This window comes from Ostrinia nubilalis, chromosome 23 (assembly GCF_963855985.1).
Source record: "Ostrinia nubilalis chromosome 23, ilOstNubi1.1, whole genome shotgun sequence".
NCBI classification, from domain to species: Eukaryota; Metazoa; Arthropoda; class Insecta; order Lepidoptera; family Crambidae; genus Ostrinia; species Ostrinia nubilalis.
Genome location: NC_087110.1, coordinates 4051275 through 4073481, shown reverse-complemented (window position 1 = coordinate 4073481; position 22207 = coordinate 4051275). Strand labels below are relative to the sequence as shown.

Sequence of the window (22207 nt, the reverse complement as noted above, 5' to 3'; positions counted from 1 at the left end):
TCTTATCTATTTAATCTTAGCCTAGAAGCTGGGTATGACTCCCCCGCCCCCCTCCTCTCCCCAGGTCATAAGCTGGGCATGACTTCCCCCTCGGCCAGAAGTTGGGTATGATTTACCCCCCCCCCCAGGCCCGAAACTGGGTATGACTTGACCCCCTCCCCCTCCCCCCAGGCCAGGCCAAAAGCTGGGTAAGGCTAGCCCCTCCCCCCAGCCCATAAGCATAAGCTGGGTATGACTCCCCCTCGGCCAGAAGCTGGGTATTACAAACCCCGCCAGGCCAGAAACTGGGTATTAGCATCATATTATGTATTATTATGTTCAATACAAACAATCATTAAGTTACACTCACCCCAACCGCGTCTCTGCATTGCATCGAATCCTATGAAAATGTGGTTTTTGGACATAGCGATACTTATTTTTCACAATTTTTATTTTTAAAAATTACTGGTCGATAGGTTACTTTATTTTGATGAATAAATGTTATTAAAAGTTTTTTTCTAAAACTGATACTTTAGCTGGAAAAAAATATTTTCCATCCCAATAGTATTATATTCGTATAAGATTCGGATATAGTGACGTCACGCGGCCCTGCGTACGTTGACTTTTAGCGGCAAAAACGGCCTATGTTTATTACTTAATATCTTCGTAAGTAATGGTCCGATTTGGATAATTCAAAAAGATATATCTTTCTTATGTCTTAAAGATTAACGTAGATACCAGTTTTATTGAATTTTCTACAACAGTACTGATCCTCATTAAGAGCGCTTTAACATTTAGGCGATTTAGCAGTGCGACAAACGCGCGACAGACGCGCTGCCGAAAATTTCATACTATGTGACAGCGGAATGCGGATACATGCCTTCACATTATAAAAAACCCAACTACGACAAAAAACGTGATGGAATTAAACGAGAGTTTGAACTTTTAACAATGGGTTTTATTTTAAAGAATTAAATTATTACAAGAGAAATGACTGCGTAAACGTCAGAGGCGCAAGAGAGCGGCCTTACACAATTTTGTCGCATAAACATTGCGCGCGCTCCCTTGCCGTGGTAATATTGTAAGGAGTTAGGGTTTCGCGAACATTTATTTCATCAAAACGACGCTGAAAAAGTATAAAACAAGATTTTCAGAATACTGAACTGAACAAAGTTGCTAATGTAGTTGCATAGTAATTTTCATGTTTGGAAAACCGCAGTCACACGTTGTCAAAGTGCTACGGTAGGTAGGTATATGTAACGTGTGACTACACCCCAAACATTAACCACATTAAGAGCACTAAAATCTATCTATCACATGTGAAATGTTAAAATTTACTGGTTTTTTATTTGTTACTTTGTATTTACACAACTACCTATCTGGATGCCAAATTTGAACCTTCAAGGTCATCTGGAAGTGGTTAGAATTTGGTCTGTAGGTCAGACATGTAGATTTTTGCACGTCAATACCTAAAGAACCGTTTGAGGTATATTTATGAAATTTGAAGCTGATCTTTATCTTGCAAGTCTCAACCCATGAGCCAAATTTGAAGTGTTAATGCACAGTAGTTTTTGAGTGATGAGGAGTCAAAAGTGTCTCCAAGTGGTTCGTCTAAATATAGGTACGCACGGTGCAGTCCCCTCCCTGGAACTAGGCTTAACATGTTACCGCATGTCTATAATGTTTGTTCAATGTTGATTTAGTCGATTTTCTCCTGATGGGAACATGTAAGACAAAAATGAAATTTCCAATATTACAGACCTTCTAGAACAGATGCCACGAAAACTATACAAGATGTAGAAAAACTTGACTATCTCACCTGTAGCAAATTGAATAAGCTTTTTTTTGGTTCCTAGTAGCCATGTCACTAGGACGCATAGTTTCCGTGAATTAAGCGAAAAACCGAAAAGTGGTACCGTTAAGCCCCCCTCTCCCCGCCTGCTCAAGGGCTAAGGGCGGGGACTTTTGCTATGATCACCTCCTAACTATTCTAAATAAAGTCCTGAGGTCAGAAATTGTGTTCCACGGATTTCCATCTATAATGCTTTATAGTCCAGTCATTATAGTAAGTTCACCTCGGAATTCGAGATACCCAGCTGTAAGTCTGTAAATACGTGTATATTGACACCCTAAAAGTTGTCTCAAAACCTACATAATATGGTAGGGTGTAAGCAACTATTAAATTTCAAGGTCAACGGTCACAAAAATCGGTTTTTTGCGCTTTTTTTAGAAATATCTCATTTCCTATGGGTTTTTTGCTATTTGTATTTATTATCAATATTGTAGAATACTAAATTCTCTACAAATTTCGTTTAAAAACTTTTTTTATACGGTGAACCGTTTTCGAGATAGAGGGCGGAGAGCGCACGGTCACTGCATCACTTCAGGTCTACTTAAGCGGTTTAGATTTTTCATACAAAAGGATTTTCCCGCTAATTCCTGTGGGAATTTCGGGAATTCCTTGTTGTAACTAAGCTTTAAGTTTACTAAGGTACCTACATGCCAAATTTCAAGCGTCTAACTTCCGTTAAGCGTTTAGATTTTTCATACAAAAGGATTTTCCCGCTAATTCCTGTTCCCGTGGGAATTCCTAAGTATACTATAACCTGCCCAGGAGTATGAAGAATAATTGTACCAAGTTTCGTTAAAATCCGTCGAGTAGTTTTTGTTTCTATAAGGAACATACAGACGGACAGACAGACAGACAAAAATTTTACTGATTGCATTTTTGGCATTAGTATCGATCACTAATCACCCCCTGATAGTTATTTTGAAAATATATTTCATGTACAGAATTGACCTCTCTACAGATTTATTATAAGTACTAGCGGCCGCCCTCTATCTCGAAAACGGTTCGCCGTATAAAAAAATTTTTTGAACAAAATTTGTAGAGAATTTTGTATTCTACAATATTGATAATAAATACAAATAGCAAAAAACCCATAGGAAATGAGATATTTCCAAAAAAAGCGCAAAAAAACGATTTTTGTGACCTTTGACCTTAAAATTTAATAGTTGCTTACACCTTACCATATGTAGGTTTTGAGACAACTTTTAGCGTGTCAATATACAAGTATTTACAGACTTACAGCTGGGTATCTCGAATTCCGAGATTCTTACCTAATTTAAGCTTAAATGACTGGACTATTATTGACTGGACTATAAATTATTATCATGTCTTAGGAAAGTACAAACACGAAAACAAATTATAAACATGAGCAAGTACGCTTCTGAAATGAATCGTGGGCATATTTTAGACTAATAAGACTTTTGAAGAAACTTTGTTTTTGTATCTTTCACTTCATCTTTATTAACTCTACGAAATAAGTTATTTATCGTAAGTTAATGTACCTACTATCAAAATGTATAGTAAGCCAAAATATTGTGATTCTTTGTCGAGTCCGTAACATATTTTTAAAGAAAAATAAAGCGATAAAGTTTTTCTTTTACAGACAAATTTTCCTTAAAAGCCTACATAATTATTATTTCTGGCATTGACAATTTATCGCTATAATTTCCAAACACAATAGACACAATTCTGAAAACCAACAACGTTTATAAAATTCATTTTCCATTACTCCAGCATCAAAAAACAATTAAATTACTCCAGCAGCTTTGGGCAAAGATAAATTCGGTCAACCATTTGGCATTGACCGATGGACTGCCGTCACTCCACTGTTTGCTGAGTTTAATGTGATACAGTTTCATTTGGCTAATGTTTTGCATAGAAATGAAGTACTAGAGAAAAATATCCTTTGTTTAAAATTCGTTGAAAAACTTTTAGTATTTTTTGCAGTTTCGGTTTTTAATATTGTCGGCTGCGAGTATTTCAACATCTTATTAAAAAGATACCTACCTACATCTAGCATTTTTTTGATATCAGTTTGCTTAAAGAGCAGTAAATAAATCCATTAAAATTTTTTGAATCTCCATTTTGACTTGTTGTCACATGCGCCCTTTTAACTATCTGGCTGGGGCAGTTGTCTCTTATAATTTGCTACACTATTAATAGATTGGCACGTGCACATCACATGGACATTGCTACGATCTACCTGAGTAATCAATTACGAGTAGTATATGAATTGGAATATCATGATGAGTTCAAACTCATCATGATATTCCAATTCATACGTGTGACGCGATTCTAAAACAATATTGCGGAACTTATCATTAGTTTAACTACCAGCAGCCATGCCAGACGTAACGTTTTTATTAATTGCATTATGTTTATCGCGTGCGGGATCAGAAGCGGCTAGAATTCTTGCGTACTTCCCAACACCGTCCATCAGTCATCAAGTCGTCTTCAGGTCTTTGATGCAAGAACTGGCAAAGCGAGGACATGAAGTGACCGTTCTGACTACAGACCCAGTGTTCACGAAAACTCCAGCTCCTCCAAATTTAAAGGAAGTGGATTTACATGACTTATCTTACGGGATATGGAAGAAAGAATTTATACAGAGATCAACTGAAAATGACGGTATTGTGTCACAAATCAAACTGGTACTCAAATTGGTGAACGATATTATAGAAAAGCAATTGATGAGTTCAGAAGTGAGAAGTGTGATAGATGAGAATAATAAATATGATCTGGTGATAGTCGAAGCGCTTGCAAGGCAGTTAACGGTTCTGGCACACTTATTTAAAGCGCCACTGATCCAGTTCAGTTCGTTTGGTGGAACGTTTGATACTTACTCAACTATTGGTGCACCCATACATGAATTGCTGTATCCCTCCGTTGCAAGACAGAAACTTTATAATTTGACTATGTGGGACAAAGTGACAGAGTTAGCGAATTTCTACCAGATGAAATATTATTACGACACCCAAATTCTGGAAGAAGAGAACGCAATGCTCAAAAGGGTATTCGGTGATGTCCCTTCTATTAACGAATTGAGTAATAATGTGGATCTGCTGTTTTTGAACATGCATCCAATTTGGGAGGGCTCAAGACCCGTTCCGCCGAATGTCATACATATTCATGGAATCCACGAGAAGCCTCAAAAGGATTTGCCAAACGTAAGTTGATTATTTTGTTATTAATATAATTGTTAATTAGTACTTAGTAAAGGCCTCTAAAATTTTTTTTGGAACGAAAACAGTGTTTTTATAGTTAGATTTAAATTATACATAATTAATAAGGTACCTTTACGGAATGGCGTTAACTTGAAATTAAAATAGTTTAATGAATGACAATCATCATTATTAATAAGAATGGAAAAACTCGAGTATTTTAGAATTTTTTGTGGCTTTATTTTTTACTTGGTCAATAAAACCCACACGAAATTTAATTATAGCAAGATCACAAAATGTTTATCAGTTCATTCATAATTGCCTCATTTATTACACAAACACAAAGTAAAACTCGCGACAATACGCTTCATTGACTAATTGAAATCGTCACGATATTCTCATAAGCGAACTTTAACCAGTATCAGTGTCTGAACCATATCTGTGGCAACGTATCATTAGTTTAACCAACATCAGCCATGCCACACGTATCGTACCTATTTGTCGCGTTATGTATATCAAGTGGTATTGGATCGGAAGCGGCTAGAATTCTGGCGTACTTCCCAACACCGTCGATCAGCCATCAAGTCGTCTTCAGGTCTTTGATGCAAGAACTGGCAAAGCGAGGACATGAAGTGACCGTTGTGACTACAGACCCAGTGTTCACGAAAACTCCAGCTCCTCCGAACCTAAAAGAAGTGGATTTACACGACTTATCCTATGAAACATGGAGGGAAGAATTTATACAGAGATCCTCCGCGAACAAGGACGATATTGTGTCACAAATGAAAGTGATATTCAAATTGATCAACGATATCATGGAAAAGCAATTGTTTAGTGCTGAAGTGAAGAATGTGTTAGATCTGAAGAAGAATAAATATGATTTGGTGATAGTAGAAGCATACGCACGACAGTTAATGGTGCTGGCACACTTGTTTAAAACACCATTGATCCAGTTCAGTTCTTTTGGTGGAACTTTTGATACTTTCTCAACTGTTGGTGCTCCTGTACAAGAATTGCTGTATCCTTCTAATGTAAGACAGAAGCTTTACAACTTGACAACGTGGGACAAAGTAACGGAGTTGGCAAAATTCTACCAGTTGAAATATTATTATGACACCCAACTTCTGGAAGAAGAGAACGCAATGCTCAAAAGGGTATTCGGTGATGTCCCTTCTATTAAAGAATTGAGTAATAATGTGGATCTGCTGTTTTTGAACATACATCCAATTTGGGAGGGCTCCAGGCCCGTCCCACCGAATGTCATACATATTCATGGAATCCACGAAAAGTCTCAAAGGGATCTGCCAAACGTAAGTTAATGATTGTTTATTAGCATAAACAAGATTTTTTATAACGTAAACACTTTATTATGGCTTCGTGAAAATCTCATTAGAAACAAAAAAAGCTATTTTTATATCAACCTAAATTAAATTGGGTTTGTAAACTGTGTTTATGAAAATTAAATGGTGTCAGTGTCAACTAAAATTCTATACACAAGTGAATTAGTGAGTGAATTTATAAATAGAAAGTTACAAAAACTAAAACCAAATTACGAAAAAGATCATGAAATTGAGAATACCATCCTAATTAGATTAAAAAAGATTGTATTAGAAGCGATCTCTTTCCAATGTTATACATTCTTATGCGAGTGTGTTGGGTCTTAGAATTGTAAATCAATTCTGTGAACTCCAGTATTTCCATTCTATTAATACTGATGTAGTTTCTAGTGAAAAGCATAGCCTTAATTAGAAATAAAAGAACACATGCCTTTGAGTTTTCTAATATAAATATTAATGTAATATTTATGATTCAAAGGGATGTTGGCAATCTCTGGACTAAGTCAGTTGATAACCTAATTAATGTAATTTCCACTCGTATTACAATAAATCATAATAATTATGAATATCTAATCTCAATGACCACTTAAAATGTTATTATTATAATCGGTCTTTAATAGCCTTGATAGTGTTCTAAGAGGTTTAAATCAAAGGATATTTCTTTATAAATAGGTAATTCTTTTTTTTTTCAGGAACAGAAACTGAACTTGTTGAACTTGGTTGTTACCACTGAAAGTTGGCAGTTCATATTAATATAATTATAATACAGTTGACATTATTTTAATGTATTTTTTTTACGCAGTCGCTAGCGAGCACACTTAGGCTGAGTTGCATCACCTAACTTTAACGGTATCTATGACGATAACCGGTGCTTTTTGTATGAAGTTGGACAGATTTTTGACGTTTGTTAAAGTCAAAGTAAGATGGTGCAACCCAGCCTTAATGTTAATGTAAACTTATCTAACCTTAGACTGCGTCTCACTTAACACTAGGTGCGATTGCGGTCAAATACCTACCTTGTTATGCATATAAAAAAACTTATTATATTTCAGGACCTGAAAACGTACCTAGACTCCTCAAAACATGGAGTCATCTACATAAGCTTCGGGACCAACGTAAAACCATCGCTGCTACCCCCTGAGAAGATTAAAATCATGGTTAACGTCATGTCCAAGTTGAAATACGACGTTCTATGGAAATGGGACAAGGATGATATGGAGGGCAAGTCTGAGAACATCAAGCTGGCTAAATGGCTGCCTCAATCGGATCTTCTGAGTAAGTAGTAGTATACTCGCCGACATGAGTTGACTTTTGACATATTCTCGAAATTAAAGTTGCCGGCGGGCTTGATGTGTAGAGTTCCTTAGCCAATGGATTTTTTAGGCACCAAGCAAAAATTAAAAAGTTTAAAGGCGGTTGATGTTTTTAGGTTGAATGTTAAAAAATATTGCTCTTCAACCCACTAAAACTCTTTCATTGCCTTCTCTTTTAATTATTTTAAACAACTGTCGTCTAGGTTGTCTGACAGAGTTCACCTTACACCGACACGCTACCTAAATTGTGCCGTATCTTTTCTGTATTTCTTGCTTTTCTTTCTTGTCTAAGGCCGTATACAGAAAGAAAGCGCTTATCAGCGCTGGTCCGTTCGTTCACAAAGGAAGCAAGTTGAATGGCATTTTAAATGGTCAGCGTCCAGCGCTGACCAGCGTTGAAACTTGTCGGCATCGTTCAGTGCTTATCGGCGCGCGTTCATATATTTTCCTGCGCGGGTTACCAGCGCTGTGAAGCGCCGGTAAGCGCTTAGGTATAAGTTTCCAGCTTTCTTTCTGTATACGGCCTTATGTGGTGTACTTTAAAGTATCCTATTTATTTATCTCTGCTCAATTATCCATATCACACTGTATCTATATCACAATACTTTATCATTTGTCTTTTAATATCAATCCATAATTTACCAGTCAAAACACATTAGACGAAAAAATGTAATAATATTACAATTTATTATGGATACGTTTTTGTACAAATTACTAGCTTTTGCCCGCGGTTTCACCCGCGTGAAATTAATTTGTCACAGATCGTCATAAATTATATTATTCTGGGTTATAAACAGTAATACTGTAAAGTTTCATCAAAATCCGTTCAGTAGTTTTTGCGTGAAAGAGTAACAAACATCCAGACATCCAAACTTTTGCATTTATAATATTAGTAGGAAGTAGGATATTATATCGTATGATATCATATTATTAAAATACACAAGTCATCACAAATAAATAACACGAGATAAGGTCTTATTATCTTGAGAGTGGTTTATCATGCATCATCATGATGATCATGACAAAAAACTTTTGTTTGTCTAAATATTTTATGCTAATTTAAGTTAAAAGGCCATCAGACGGATTGAAGACAAAATAATATAATTTATCGTCTTTATTATTATACCAATTAAATACGAGTACATTGAAGTTGCGGGTTCCCTAACTTTATAGGTTGGGTTATTAACATTTTTAGCGTTAAGAGTCACATGCTTAGGGGAGGCCTTTGTCCAGAAGTGGACGTCACTTAGCTGAAACGAAGAGTCCACATCTCAAACTAAATTTTATTACCCTATTTTTAATAATTTGAAAAAAAAAATCGAATTGCATAAGGGCAAGGTACTTCGCAAAAGAAAGGTCGTGGCTCGTGGGTTCAATTCTCAACTTAGACTTAGGCCCAGTTTTTTGATTCATAGTTAAAATAACTAATTGTTAAATTTTGCTACTAATGGTTAAATATTAACAAACTGTAAACTAAGGGTGGGTTGCACCATCTTACTTTAACTGTGACAAACGTTAAAGTTAGGTGGTGCAACTCAGCCTAATAGTTACAAAATGTACTAAAAGTCAAACTAACCATTGTTCGAAAAACATTTTTTCTGATATTTAACACTAGAGTACACGCGTAGCCTACCATAGTAGGCCATAGGAGACCAGGGTAACATTTTACGCTATAACTTTTTAAAAACTTGCGCCACAGAGTTGGCATTCCAGGAAAGCCTCGTTTACTAAATCTAAATACGTACCTAATAATATATGTATAAAACGAGAAACTGACTGACTTAGTGACATATCAACGCACAGCCTAAACGGTTAAACGTAGGCACTTGAAATTTGGAAGGGACGCAGCTTAGATACCGTAGAGGTGCACTAAGAAAGGAATTCCCGAAATTCCCACGGGAACGAGAATTAGCGGGAAAATCCTTTTGTATGAAAAATCTAAACCGCTTAAGTTAGACGCTTGAAATTTGGCATGCAGGTACCTTAGTAAACTTAAAGCTTAGTTACAGGATATTGCAAAATTCCCACGGGAACGGGAGTTAGCGGGAAAATCCTTTTGTATGAAAATATCTAAACCGCGTAAGATAGATGAAGGGGGTAAAACGGGATCCACGCGTACGCGTATTTAACTACGAATCAAAAAACTGGGCCTTAGAATCGAACCATTCCTTGAATAATGATTATTCTATGATATTCTCTTTTGTACCTCTACAAATTGTATTTTGCATAAAGCTATGTAATTTTGTTTACCGTTTGGAAAGATGCGAGACATTCCCAACACAAGTATCTCCGATTACTTACTGGGAAGCCTCCGCTATTAATATTGTATAAAACTTTTTGTCAATAAAGAATTTTTAATTTTTTTTTAATTTTAATTTTTTTATTCTTTGATCCTATTCTAATTCATTTTGCAGGACATCCAAACATCAAGCTGTTCATAACCCAAGGAGGTCTCCAGTCTACCGATGAGGCCATCAACGCTGGAGTACCCCTCATTGGTATACCCATGCATGGAGACCAGTGGTACAACGTCGAGAATTATGTGCACCATAAGATTGGCTTGAGAATTAATATGGACACCATGAGTGAAGAGAGTTTGAGAGAGGCGGTGAAAAAAGTGACTGAAGATCAAAGGTTTGTGAAACGTATTTTTGTGACTGAATAATTTTTGTAGCAGATTCGCGGGGTTACTTATGCCCATTTTCACCATCAATACCAAATTTTTAAGTGACCCCTATGGTAACACATAACAGGAATTTTGTTTTCACAGGAGTCACTTAAAAATTAGGGATTGTTGGTGAAGACGGGCATTAATCTCCTATTTAAGGACGAAGCACACTTATCAACCCAGAAACGGATCTTCCACGCTCTATCAATGACAAGGCGAAGCGTTTACGTTACGGTGCGGAGCGTGCGTTGCAGTATGGAGTTTCATAAATAATACTGACCGACTCGATTTGATACGGTTACGATCCCTTTCCGGGTTGATAAATGTGCTACGTCCTTAACCCGCTGGGACGATCAACCGACAAATATGACAAATGATATCCGATAATGACGACCGTCTTTTGTTCCAGCTACCGCCAAAACATAGTTCGTCTCCGTTCCTTGATGAAGGACCAGACCGACACGCCTTTAGAACGTGCTGTATGGTGGACAGAATACGTATTACGTCACTCAGGCGCACGTCACCTCCGCTCACCTTCAGCTAACATGCCGTGGCACCAGTATTACGAATTGGAACTTATTTGTACTGTGTTAGGAGTGATATTAGTATGTTTATTTGTTGTTGTAATTGCTTTAGTAAAGTTGGTTAAGGGTTTAAAGAGAGTGTTAGGGTTGCAAGTGAAAGTGAAACGCAGTTGATGTTTGTATTTTCCATCTAAAAATAGTTAAATTTTATAAATAACTAGCATCCGCCCGCGACTTCGTACGGGTAGATCCCGTTTTACCCCCTTACGGATGGAGTTTCGTAAAATCCTTTCTTAGCGGATGCCTACGTCATAACATGCCAAATTTCAGCCCGATCCGTCCAGTGGTTTGGGCTGTGCGTTGATAGATCACTATGTCAGTCAGTCAGTCAGTCAGTCACCTTTGAGTTTTATACATAATATACAATGTGTCCGGGCATGTAGTGATCAAACTTTAAGGGCGAAATCTAGGGACAATTTTATCGATAAAATACTTCAAATTTGGGGCCTGACCCATTTCTCGAAAAATTACATGGATTTAAGTTTTTATTTTTTAGTTTTCACCTCTTCCTTCAAAAACAAGTGAAAGCGTGGGTAGCTTAACATTAATAAGCAAATATTTTATATCATGCGATAGCCAATAAAATTATCTATTAGTAGAAGAAGAAAACAGACACAAGTTTCATACATTTTATGGGAGTAAGAATGGATTTAATTAGAAAAATACATGACTTTCTTCACTTCTTTTTCAGTTATTTTCCAACACAAGAAAAACCAGGTCGTTAGGGTATGTTTTATTTGCATTGTATTATTAGTGTTTGAGCTATTCTACAAAACGAATGTAAATTTATTAGTCTACGTCTATTATTTTCGACGTAATTGTTGAAAAAAGATACCCCTGCCCAGCGATTCCATAGCGCGGCTAGTAGATTCCATAGCCACTAGTATGTAATCGGAATAGGTTGTGTGATTTTTTCGGGCAGTGCGTTTTCGCATGTCGCGTGCGCTATGGAAACCGGTCATTTTGCGATAAATGGGTCGAACCCCAAATTTGAAGTATTTGTATCGATAAAATTGTCCCTAGATTTCGCCCTTAAAGTTTGATCACTACATGCTCGGACCACACTGTATAGATATAGATTTAGATAATGTCTCAGGAGATAAGATTAAAGTTTATTTCTTGATTATTATTCACCATGAGTGTGTGATTGTGATTGCTGATATTATTATAGCTGATATAATGTAATAAAAACGCTCTGATGCATTATAAGGTGTCCGTTTTATTTCCTGACCACCATTACAACCTCAGATCATAGAAGGGAATAGATGTGAAACGGGGGCGTGGCGCGTGTCTCCGCGATATGCCCAGAAACGAACATCGGCCGCGTAGCTAGGTTAGTCGCGATTCAGTCGTACTAAGGAAATGTTCTCCGATATTTTGGATAATGCGTCGTTACGTGCAATAAAACAAGTGAAACGAAGAACTACAGGAACAATGGAGTCATTTACTACATGTAAGTATTGCAAATGCATTGGTATTTTGCTTATAAATAAAAAAAACTAAACATTTTTACGAACGAATTCAGTGCCGTAACAGTTACTGCGATATCGAATTCAGTGGTGATAAAAATTCTAACACACTTGTACATTGACGATTTAGTTAGCAACCACTTTATGTCATGCTCAACTACTGCGCAATGTATTTAATTTCTTCCGATATCCACTGTCGCGATGTCGTGTGAAAATACACAGTACGGCCGCATGTGCCGGTCGTAACATAGTGCCGTGCTCGTGTTCTAATGCGGTTTCCTATTATCGATAAAATAGAAGTAAATAATAATTTTCTATTTTGTAATTTTAAATAAAAAAATGATGTGTTACTTGCGATTATAAGATTTTACAAAAAAAAACAAAAAAACAGTAGAAGTAATTAGTAACTGTCAACTATGTAATTACTATAAGAGCTAGTTGAAAGCCTATTAAAGGCATTATTTTTGATAAACATAATGCGGTACGCAGATCGCCATAATTAAAAAGTAAATGCGTGATAGTAATTAATAATAACGTATAATAATAAAAAGGTTTTCATACATAAGCATTATGTGAAACTAGTTTCGAGCCTTGCCCCTAGCGATTTAAAGTATCGATATCTTGTCGACTCCATTTTATCTTTGTTCTCTCACTAGCGTTTTCAAAGTGTGCGTCACGTCACGCGGCCATTGATTGGCCATAAGGCACGCCTTCTGGCCAATCACAGCACTTTTAAGCCGGTTGCACATGTTGTCGTAGACTCTCAGTCGCTTTGTTTTTACACAGTTGAATGTGTGTGTGGGAGCTGTGGTGGGGGAAATGTGGGGACACTGGTTCTCGTTGTAGTTACGCGCGACTTCATATCTATTCTCTTTCTATGATCTGAGATTACAACAAAATATACGTGTTAACGCTCAGCCGCCATTTTCGAACAGAACCATCCATCGATCCATTTTCCTTTTTTTTTGTTAACCAATAAAAACTTCGACTAAAGTCTGGTCCGTGAGCACGTAGAATTTTGTCCAATGACCCCAAGCTACCCATCCTTATCGCTCGCGCGTAATTATGTTGCTGTTTCGCTCAAACACTCACTGCAGGCGCCCGTCGCACAGTCGCGACAGCAATATAATTACGCGCGAGCGATAAGGATGGGTAGCTTGGGGTCATTGGACAAAATTCTACGTGCTCACAGACCAGGCTTTACCCGATATTAATTTTTAAAAGAAACTGTCACTATACCGAGATAATATAATTACGATGAGGTCTAAGAATTGAATGATAAAAATATCGATTGCTAACACTCGGCTAATCCTGACGAAATACGCGGCCTCGCGTTTAAAAAAAACAAAACACAATTGCACTAAAAATTAAACAATCACTATAATCGCGCACTTTCTCCAGTGATAAATCGCTCTAAAAGGACATCATTTACAGGTTCACACATCTGTCAAGATTCACTCTTATACTAAACATCGAGTAGGCACTCACACCTACAACGACTCACTCTTATCTCTAAACATCGGGTAGGCACTCACACCTACAACGACTCACTCTTAACTCTAAACATCGGGTAGGCACTCACACCTACAACGACTCACTCTTAACTCTAAACATCGGGTAGGCACTCACACCTACAACGACTCACTCTTAAATCTAAACATCGGGTAGGCACTCACACCTACACGAATCGTACACACGACTTATAGACACGACATGGTTCTACGGTAGTTCTGGTAGTATAACATAGTGTGATGAGGAAATCATTCTGTTCGCTATGAAGAACAATATGAATGACAATGTCTAGTTCTGTGAATTGTTTACAGTCTACCTAATTTAAGACATTGAACGCCGCGACGCTAGACACAATGGAAATTGTATTGTTCGAGGCTCACCGGTGAGCCGCGCGGCGTCCAACGTGTTAAATGACAAATAATTATTTAATTTTGTAATAAGTATGAAATTACCGTTTTATATTAAACGGAAATATATTTTTCCATACAATTATTTTCCGATTTTTAAGGAACCATAAATTTCAGTTTCATGAAAGTCGGTAGATTGAAACAACATTAAGCATAAGATACATAAAAAAAATTGGAAATTGATACATATAATGGAAACGGATGCAGGCCGCTACCAACCGTGCGATGTGAAAGTCATTGGGGGAGGCCTATGTTCAGCAGTGGACGTCCTATAGCTGAAATGATGATGATGAATGGAAACGGACACCATAAGGAAAAATTAAAAATCTGACTGCACTGCACTGTATTTATTAAAACATCTTTATATTCCTCTCATCTATACTTATAATAAATCTGTAGAGAGGTAAATCCTTTACATGAAATATATTTTCAAAATAACTATCAGGGGGTGATTAGTGATCGATACTGATGCCAAAAATGCAATCAGTAAAATTTTTGTCTGTCTGTATGTTCTTTATAGAAACAAAAACTACTCGACGGATTTTAACGAAACTTGTTACAATTATTCTTCATACTCCTGGGCAGGTTATAGTATACTTAGGAATTCCCACGGGAACGGGAATTAGCGGGAAAATCCTTTTGTTAGACGCTTAAGTTAGACGCTTGAAATTTGGCATGCAGGTACCTTAGTTAACTTAAAGCTTAGTTACAACAGGATATTGCAAAATTCCCACAGGAACGGGAAAAAACATTTGTATGAAAAAATCTAAACCGCGTAAGATAGATGAAGAGGGTAAAACGGTATCTAGTAGTAGGTAGTTGAATAAATAATCTTTCAATATTTTAACCGTAGTCCAGTCAATGAATGCTTTAACGACGGTGTAGAGAGAAATCCGTGGAACACAATTTCTGACCTCGGGACTTTATTTAGACTAGTTAGGAGGTAAACATAGCAAAAGTCCCCCTCCTTTAGCCCTTGAGCCGGCGGGGAGGGGGGTTTATAGGTACCACTTTTCGGTTTTTCGCTTAATCCTCGGAAACTATGCGTCCTAGTGACATGACTACTATGAACCAAAAAAAGCATATTCAATTTGCTACAGGTGAGATAGTCAAGTTTTTCTATATCTTTTATAGTTTTCACGGCATCTGCTCTAGAAGGTCTGCAATATTGGAAATTTAATTTTTGTCTTACATGTTCCCATCAGGAGAAAATCGACTAAATCAACATTAAGCAAACATTTTAGACATGCGGGAGCATGTTAAGCGTAGATCCAGGGACGGGACTGCACCGTGCGTATATTTAGACGACCCAATTGGAGCCACTTTTGACTTCTCATCACTCAAAAACTACTGTGCATTAACACTTCAAATTTGGCTCATGTGTTGAGACTCGCAAGATAAACATCAGCTTCAAATTTCATAAATATACCTCAAACGGTTATTTAGGTATTAACGTTCAAAAATCGACATTTAGAATACTACAATCTATCTATCACCTGTGAAAAGTTAAAATTTACTGGTTTTTTATTTGTTCCTTTTTATTTACACATCTACCTATCTGGATGCCAAATTTGAACCTTCAAGGTCATCTGGAAGTTGTTAGAATTTGGTCTATAGGTCAGATAATGTAGATTTTTGGACGTCAATACCTAAAGAACCGTTTGAGGTATATTTATGAAATTTGAAGCTGATGTTTATCTTGCAAGTCTCAACACATGAGCCAAATTTGAAGTGTTAATGCACAGTAGTTTTTGAGTGATGAGGAGTGAAAAGTAGCTCCAATTGAATTGTCTAAATATACGCACAGTGCAGTCCCCTCCCTGGAACTAGGCTTAACATGCTTCCACATGTCTAAAATATTTGCTCAATGTTGATTTAGTCGATTTTCTCCTGATGGGAACATGTAAGACAAAAATAAAATTTCCAATATTACAGACCTTCTAGAGCAGATGCCGCAAAAAAGAAAAACTTGACTATCTCACCTGTAGCAAATTAAATAAGCTTTTTTTGGTTCATAGTAGTCATATCACTAGGACGCATAGTTTCCGAGGATTAAGCGAAAAACCGAAAAGTGGTACCTTTAAACCCCCCTCACCACGCCGGCTCAAGGGCTAAGGGCGGGGACTTTTGCTATGTTCACCTCCTAACTAGTCTAAATAAAGTCCCGAATCCAGAAATAGTGTTCCACGGTTTTCCATCTATAATGCTTTATTGACTGGACTACCGTAACTAATGAGAAAAATGTACAGGTTCAATTATTTTCAAGTTCTGAAGAAAAATTTGGACAAAAAAACAATTAGGTACACACATCAATTCTTCTTTACTTTAAGCGTAACTCTGAATAACTTCACATAAGTATACCTTAGCACTCCTATAACTACGGCTAGTGCTATTCCTACAACAAATAACACAGTTATTACTAATTCCAACTCATAGTATTCTGCCAAAGAGATGTTAGCTGCAGGTGTTCGCAAGTGACGTGCTCCAGAGTGACGTATGGTGTACTCTGCCCACCAGACCGCGCGCTCTAGTGGAGTCTGAGGTTGATCGCGCATTATGGTGCGAAGTCGCACTATGTTGTTACGGTAGCTGTAAATAATTTTATTCATTAGACAGTATTTGCAGGTTTAACTGAATAATTAAAAAAAAATCAAAACCTTATAAATACATAAAAACAAATTGCTGCTTTATGCTAGGGGCCTATAATAATATATCCTCCAGAAAAAGTATCGGTTCTCCAATTCTTATACTAGTTTTGAAATATTTTAGATTCATAATTATCCAGACTTTTGAGATAGTCAGGTGCTTAGGTTTCTAACCACAAGGCCATCGTGCGTTATCATAGTAAATGGCTACCCACTCTATTCTTATCAGAGTATTATTTATTATCAAATTAGAGATACTATTGTTGTGTAATCAAGAGACACTTCTGTTACTTACGAATCATCTTTCAGAATCTTATTGATCCCTTCATTTAATTTGTCTTCAGTTACGGTTGCCATATCAACTCTGACGCCAATGCCGTAATGTAAATACTGTTCAGCATTGAATTCCTGGTCTCCAAATACTGGCATTCCAAGAAGAGGAACACCAGCTGTGATGGCTTCATCCGTGGACTGAAGCCCACACTGGGTTACGAATAGTTTAATCTTTGGATGTCCTAAAAATAGAATAAAACAAGCTAGTTTGGTTCATAAATTATTACTAATTGTGGACGTGTACACTTCTATTTGTTGTCGAATAGAATTACACCATGCTTTTTGGTATCATTAATTAAAAATACCCAAAGTATTTTAATAATTGAAATTGCTTATTGTTGTTTTTACCCTACAAAAGTGTTATAAATTAAAAATATTGGAGAGTGCTTGACCTAGATGATTTCATTGTCAGAAACTTTTAATTTTAAACAATTTGCACCGAAATAACATACGATAATACTTTTTGTCGCGGTAAAAATGCTCCAATGATAAAATGCTAATGGATTGTATGAAGTTACAGGCCAAATCAAGTTGATAATGTCAAGATTAATAATTGATTTTATATATTTCATATTATTTGTAGAACAAGACAAAACAACTTACTCAGAAGATCAGATTGTGGAAACCATTTTGAAATTCTTATATTTGGAGTGCGTCCAGGTAGTTCGTCTTGGTTCCATTTCCATAAAATATCGTATGGCAATTTTGAGAATACATTCACTAGCGTTTGTATTTTTTCGGGCGGGAACAATGTTGGGTCTACGTTTGTACCAAAACTGACGTATATGACTCCATTTTTAGAAGAGTCTAGGTAATCTTTTAGGTCCTGAAATGGAAATTGAGATTAAATAGTACGTATATTTAAAAATATGTCACAAAAATAAAGTTACTAACTTTCGAAACTATACTTGAAATATGTTTCGAATAATTTACAATTACCTTTGGCAGATCTTTTGCTGGCTTCAGATGCATCCCACCAAGATACACCACATTTGGGGGTACTGGACGATTGAAATCCCACAAAGGATGAACATTTAGAAAATACATATCCACATTCTTTCTTAATTCTCCCAGTGTCGGAACATCTGGGCTAAATACACGTTTCATCATATCCAAACAAAATTCGTCTACTTCTGGGAACAACGCATTATAAACGTATTCATCGTAGAGTTCGTTGAGTTTCTCTCGCAAGGTGAGATTGTAGACTCGATGATGAAAAAATGTAGGATAAAGAAGCGGATGTGTAGTAGCACCAAACATTTGCAATGGTATCGTAGTGGTAGCTAATGAACTAAACTGAATTACTGGTGCTTTGTATATGTGGGACAGGCCTAAAGCACACTCCGCTATCGCTTCAACGATTATCAAATCAAACGGTCTTGGATCTTTAAGTATCTTTTGCACGGGTTCAGTCTTAATCTGTTCTTCCATTACTGATATCAATGATTTAAGCATTGACCCGAATTGGCTGATTACCATCTTGTTTTTATGTTCCTCAGTCAACTTTCTCCATGTCCTGTATGAGAGATCATGCACATCTATTTCTGTTAGATTTTCCGGTGCAGTTCCATTTGGGAACATAGGATCTGCGGTTATGACGACCACTTCATGTCCTCTTCTAGCTAGTTCCAAACTGAGAGGTCTAAAGACTACTTGATGACTTACATATGGTGTTGGATAGTAAGCGAGAATTCTGGAAGCTTCGATAACACTATTGACAGTCAAAATACTTGCAAAACACACAATTATCAGACACGACATGGTTCCACGGTAATCTTCACCACTCTGATAAAAAATAGCGTGATGATGAAATCATTTTATTTATGAAGTGGCTAATAATGATCATAAGTTCTGCAGAGTCATGCTGATTTAGATTGTTTACAATCTACGTAATTTGAATGACAAGTTGATATAAGCATTTTAATATATACACTAGCCTTTATTATACACTAGATTCTGCAAAGAATTTTTGGCACAGAAATATTATATAATGAAGACATTAGACTAGGAATAATCTTTTGGATTATACATGACGCACACACTTCAGAAAACACGTGTGATTCTAAAGATACAAAGCAGCATTTTTAGGGTTCCATATCTAAACGGGACCCTGCTATTACTAAGGCTGAGTTGCACCACCTAGCTTTGACCATGACTTTGAAAACAGGTGCTAAAAGTATGGAGTTTGGTAGATTTTTGACGTTTGTTAAAGTCAAAATAAGATGGTGCAACCCAGCCTAAGACTTCGCCTTAACGACTTTGTGTTACGTGTTTTGATTACTAGGCATTGTTTTTTAATATTATTATTATTATAATGTACCTTTTAAGTAAATTGTCATGTTAACTAGTCAACATTGTAGAAAGCTTAGAATTGATTTAATTACACAGGTAATTTGTTTTTATGAATGGTGCAGGTACTAATGAAAGAGCCCAGTTTTAGCTTCAATGTTTTTGATTAATAAATTAAACACCAAATCAACAAAAATCTAGGTAGGTACTCTAAAATCTAAAAAGTGGGCTGGGGCCCGCCCCCAACAACCCCAGTTGCTGGAAGAAAAAAAATATAAACACATTCGGCTTCGGCTCGTCTCATTGACGGACGTGTCACAAAATTAAAAATATTGTAAATTTTTTGTCAAACAAATTTTGACCCTAAGACTGTGAAGTGTGAACTCAGTTTCTGTTATCCGTTACTGTGCACTTGCTATCTTTTGAACGCTTGCGGAGTGCGAGCCGTGTATCTGTCACCGTAATATTGTGAATTCCGTCAGATTATAATCTGACGTAGTTAGATTACAATCTAAACCAAGCCGTTGCCATAAAAAAAGAAGAAGAAGAAGATTACAATCTAACCTAACCTAACCCACTGTTAGTTTACAATCTAACGCGTTATACTTATTATAAACTGACAGAGTTCACAATTTCACGTTGACATATCCATCGGCTAACGTCGTTCAAACTCGGGACACCTCGTGCCGTGCGCTATCAACATTACCATAGACCTATTGAAGTTTAGAAGAGACTAGAGCTAAAATGCATCGCACACCGCCTATTACCCGTTCGCGCTAAGTTTGCTGGTCCGTGGAATGCGCGTCCCCTCCTCCAACCGCGATTAAACGCAAATAATTAGTGAATAAACGCAATTGAGTGTTTTATTTTACGCAAATACACAATTTTTGTCAATATTATTAAATAAAAAATATTTCCAATTTAGTTTGCTAAAGTTATAGACGCATTCCTTCGAGTGACGTCATATCGCCAGCGGCAAACTTATCGCGAACGGATAGTACAAACAAGCGTTACGACTCTGTCCCAGAGTTATCAAACATCACGACTCGCAGGCGGAAGCAGGAATTGGACCTCGAGGGAGCATTCAAATCACTATCCAGCGATATTACGTCAAAGATGGATAGTTTTAAACTTGAAGTTTATAACAGTCTGGCTCTTATTAATGAGACTCTGAGTAGTGTGATCAGGGAAGATTTATCTAAACTGAAGGAAGAAGCTTCAGAATTAAGAACAGATGTAAAAAACATTAGAAAGGAATACAGCGAACTCAAGTCACGCATTGCAAAATTGGATAAGCAGCAGAATGAAGTGAGAAAGGAAATAACCGAGCTTCAAAAATCAGCACAATTTTCATCCGACTCACATGATGATCACAAGAAGAAGATAGAGGACCTCTCTAGAGAAACTAAGAAAATAAATAACCTAGAAGCAGAGTTGAAAATATTAAAAGAGAATAACAAACATATCACATCACTTATAAACTCAAATGAACAAAGAGACAGACAATTATTTGAACATTGAAGTGATTGGTATACCCGAAAATAGCAACGAAGATCCAAGTGAGTACATTTTGAAAATTTGTAAACATATTGGAGTGAACATTACAATAGGGGACATTTTACAAGTGAATCGAGTATCTCCAAAAGTAAAGTCTCCAGGACGTCCAAGAGTAATAATCGCCAAATTAAAGACCAGGCTATTGAAAGATATCTCTTGGACGTAAAAAACGTCTCTGTACTAAAGATATTGGCATCGCAGGAGACTCTAAGCCAATTTCGATGGCTCCTACGTATACTGGCGTAAGTGAAAAAAAATAGATTTTACAGGAGAGCCATTGAACACCTTCGCTGCCAGCCTAAAAATGGCACTATTCCGTTCGGGCCATGGGGGACAATGATGGGCGACACTTTAACTTTCCGTTCGGGCCGCGTCGGACAATGATGACCGCGAGTCAGACCTATGTTCAAACCTCTGTATTGAGCCGATAGACAGCATTTCTTCAATAATTCTCATATAAGCTGACCCGCGCGGCTCCCAAGATTAGTGTACGTCACTTGGTTCTGAAGTAAAGCTCGGACTTAGAAAAAAAATGTGGGTAACGGTAGCGCAATGAAACATGGTAATTACTACAATGCATTTTTGCAAATATATCAACTTTTTAGCAAGATAATAACGGTTTATTAATTAAAACATATCGTTTACTTATTTTACATAATTTATATTATGCAGGAAAATAAAAAAAAGTCACTTTCATTGTTGAACAACCACTTTGTATGAAGGGTTGGTACAGGTACTAAGTTCTTTGTACAGCTACAAAACTTATGCCATTTAAAACCTTATTAGTGGCATAAATTATTGTACTTAATAGATGCTTACACCTAGCAGGATTGTCGAAAAAAATAGATTTGTTTAATATATGAAAAAAAAAAAATTCTCTTATCGATACTCTATTCTAAAACTTTTTTATTATTCATGTAGGTCAAATTATTGGCATGTTAAATCAGCTATGTCAATATAATTATTTTTAATTTTAAGTATATTTTTAAAGATTATTTGTAAATATACTGACAATTGACTATTGTTTTGAAAAAAGAACCGATCGAAAGTGATACTACAGTGATGGATGAAAAATTCAAAATACAGTACACTTTTTTTTTTTTT

General features: G+C 36.6%; 2 protein-coding genes across 4 annotated transcripts; one reads left to right on the top strand and one right to left on the bottom strand.

Annotated features, from left to right (window-relative positions):
• Positions 1 to 953: 953 nt before the first annotated feature.
• Positions 954 to 19058, bottom strand: LOC135083270 (UDP-glycosyltransferase UGT5-like). Of its 2 annotated transcripts, none has more exons than XM_063978010.1 (4): positions 18197 to 19058; positions 17861 to 18083; positions 17220 to 17439; positions 954 to 1105 (listed from the first exon to the last, which is right to left on the bottom strand). In XM_063978010.1, exons 1-4 carry the CDS (start codon positions 19016 to 19018, stop codon positions 1087 to 1089), a joined length of 1284 nt encoding a protein of 427 aa, XP_063834080.1. In that variant the 5' UTR covers positions 19019 to 19058; the 3' UTR covers positions 954 to 1086. The 2 variants fall into 2 exon arrangements, with proteins under 2 accessions (XP_063834080.1, XP_063834079.1); XM_063978009.1 differs by lacking the exon at positions 954 to 1105 and adding an exon at positions 16583 to 16868 and having other exon boundaries at positions 18197 to 19057.
• Positions 4146 to 12100, top strand: LOC135083268 (UDP-glucosyltransferase 2-like). 2 transcript variants are annotated; one of them, XM_063978007.1, is made up of 4 exons: positions 4146 to 4995; positions 7379 to 7601; positions 10054 to 10273; positions 10717 to 12100. In XM_063978007.1, exons 1-4 carry the CDS (start codon positions 4171 to 4173, stop codon positions 11003 to 11005), a joined length of 1557 nt encoding a protein of 518 aa, XP_063834077.1. In that variant the 5' UTR covers positions 4146 to 4170; the 3' UTR covers positions 11006 to 12100. The 2 variants fall into 2 exon arrangements, with proteins under 2 accessions (XP_063834077.1, XP_063834076.1); XM_063978006.1 differs by lacking the exon at positions 4146 to 4995 and adding an exon at positions 5143 to 6299.
• Positions 19059 to 22207: the final 3149 nt, after the last annotated feature.

Bases quoted from the DNA above. Each gene is read 5' to 3' on its own strand.
- LOC135083268 (XM_063978006.1), top strand. From the start codon at position 5,466: ATGCCACACGTATCGTACCTATTTGTCGCGTTATGTATATCAAGTGGT. The intron at 7,602-10,053 runs GTAAGTAGTAGT...TTCATTTTGCAG, and splicing joins GCCTCAATCGGATCTTCTGA to GACATCCAAACATCAAGCTG. The intron at 10,274-10,716 runs GTTTGTGAAACG...CTTTTGTTCCAG, and splicing joins AAAGTGACTGAAGATCAAAG to CTACCGCCAAAACATAGTTC.
- LOC135083270 (XM_063978009.1), bottom strand. From the start codon at position 19,018: ATGTCGTGTCTGATAATTGTGTGTTTTGCAAGTATTTTGACTGTCAAT. The intron at 18,084-18,196 runs GTAATTGTAAAT...TTTCCATTTCAG, and splicing joins CAGCAAAAGATCTGCCAAAG to GACCTAAAAGATTACCTAGA. The intron at 16,869-17,219 runs GTAAGTAACAGA...AATTATTTACAG, and splicing joins AAGATTCTGAAAGATGATTC to CTACCGTAACAACATAGTGC.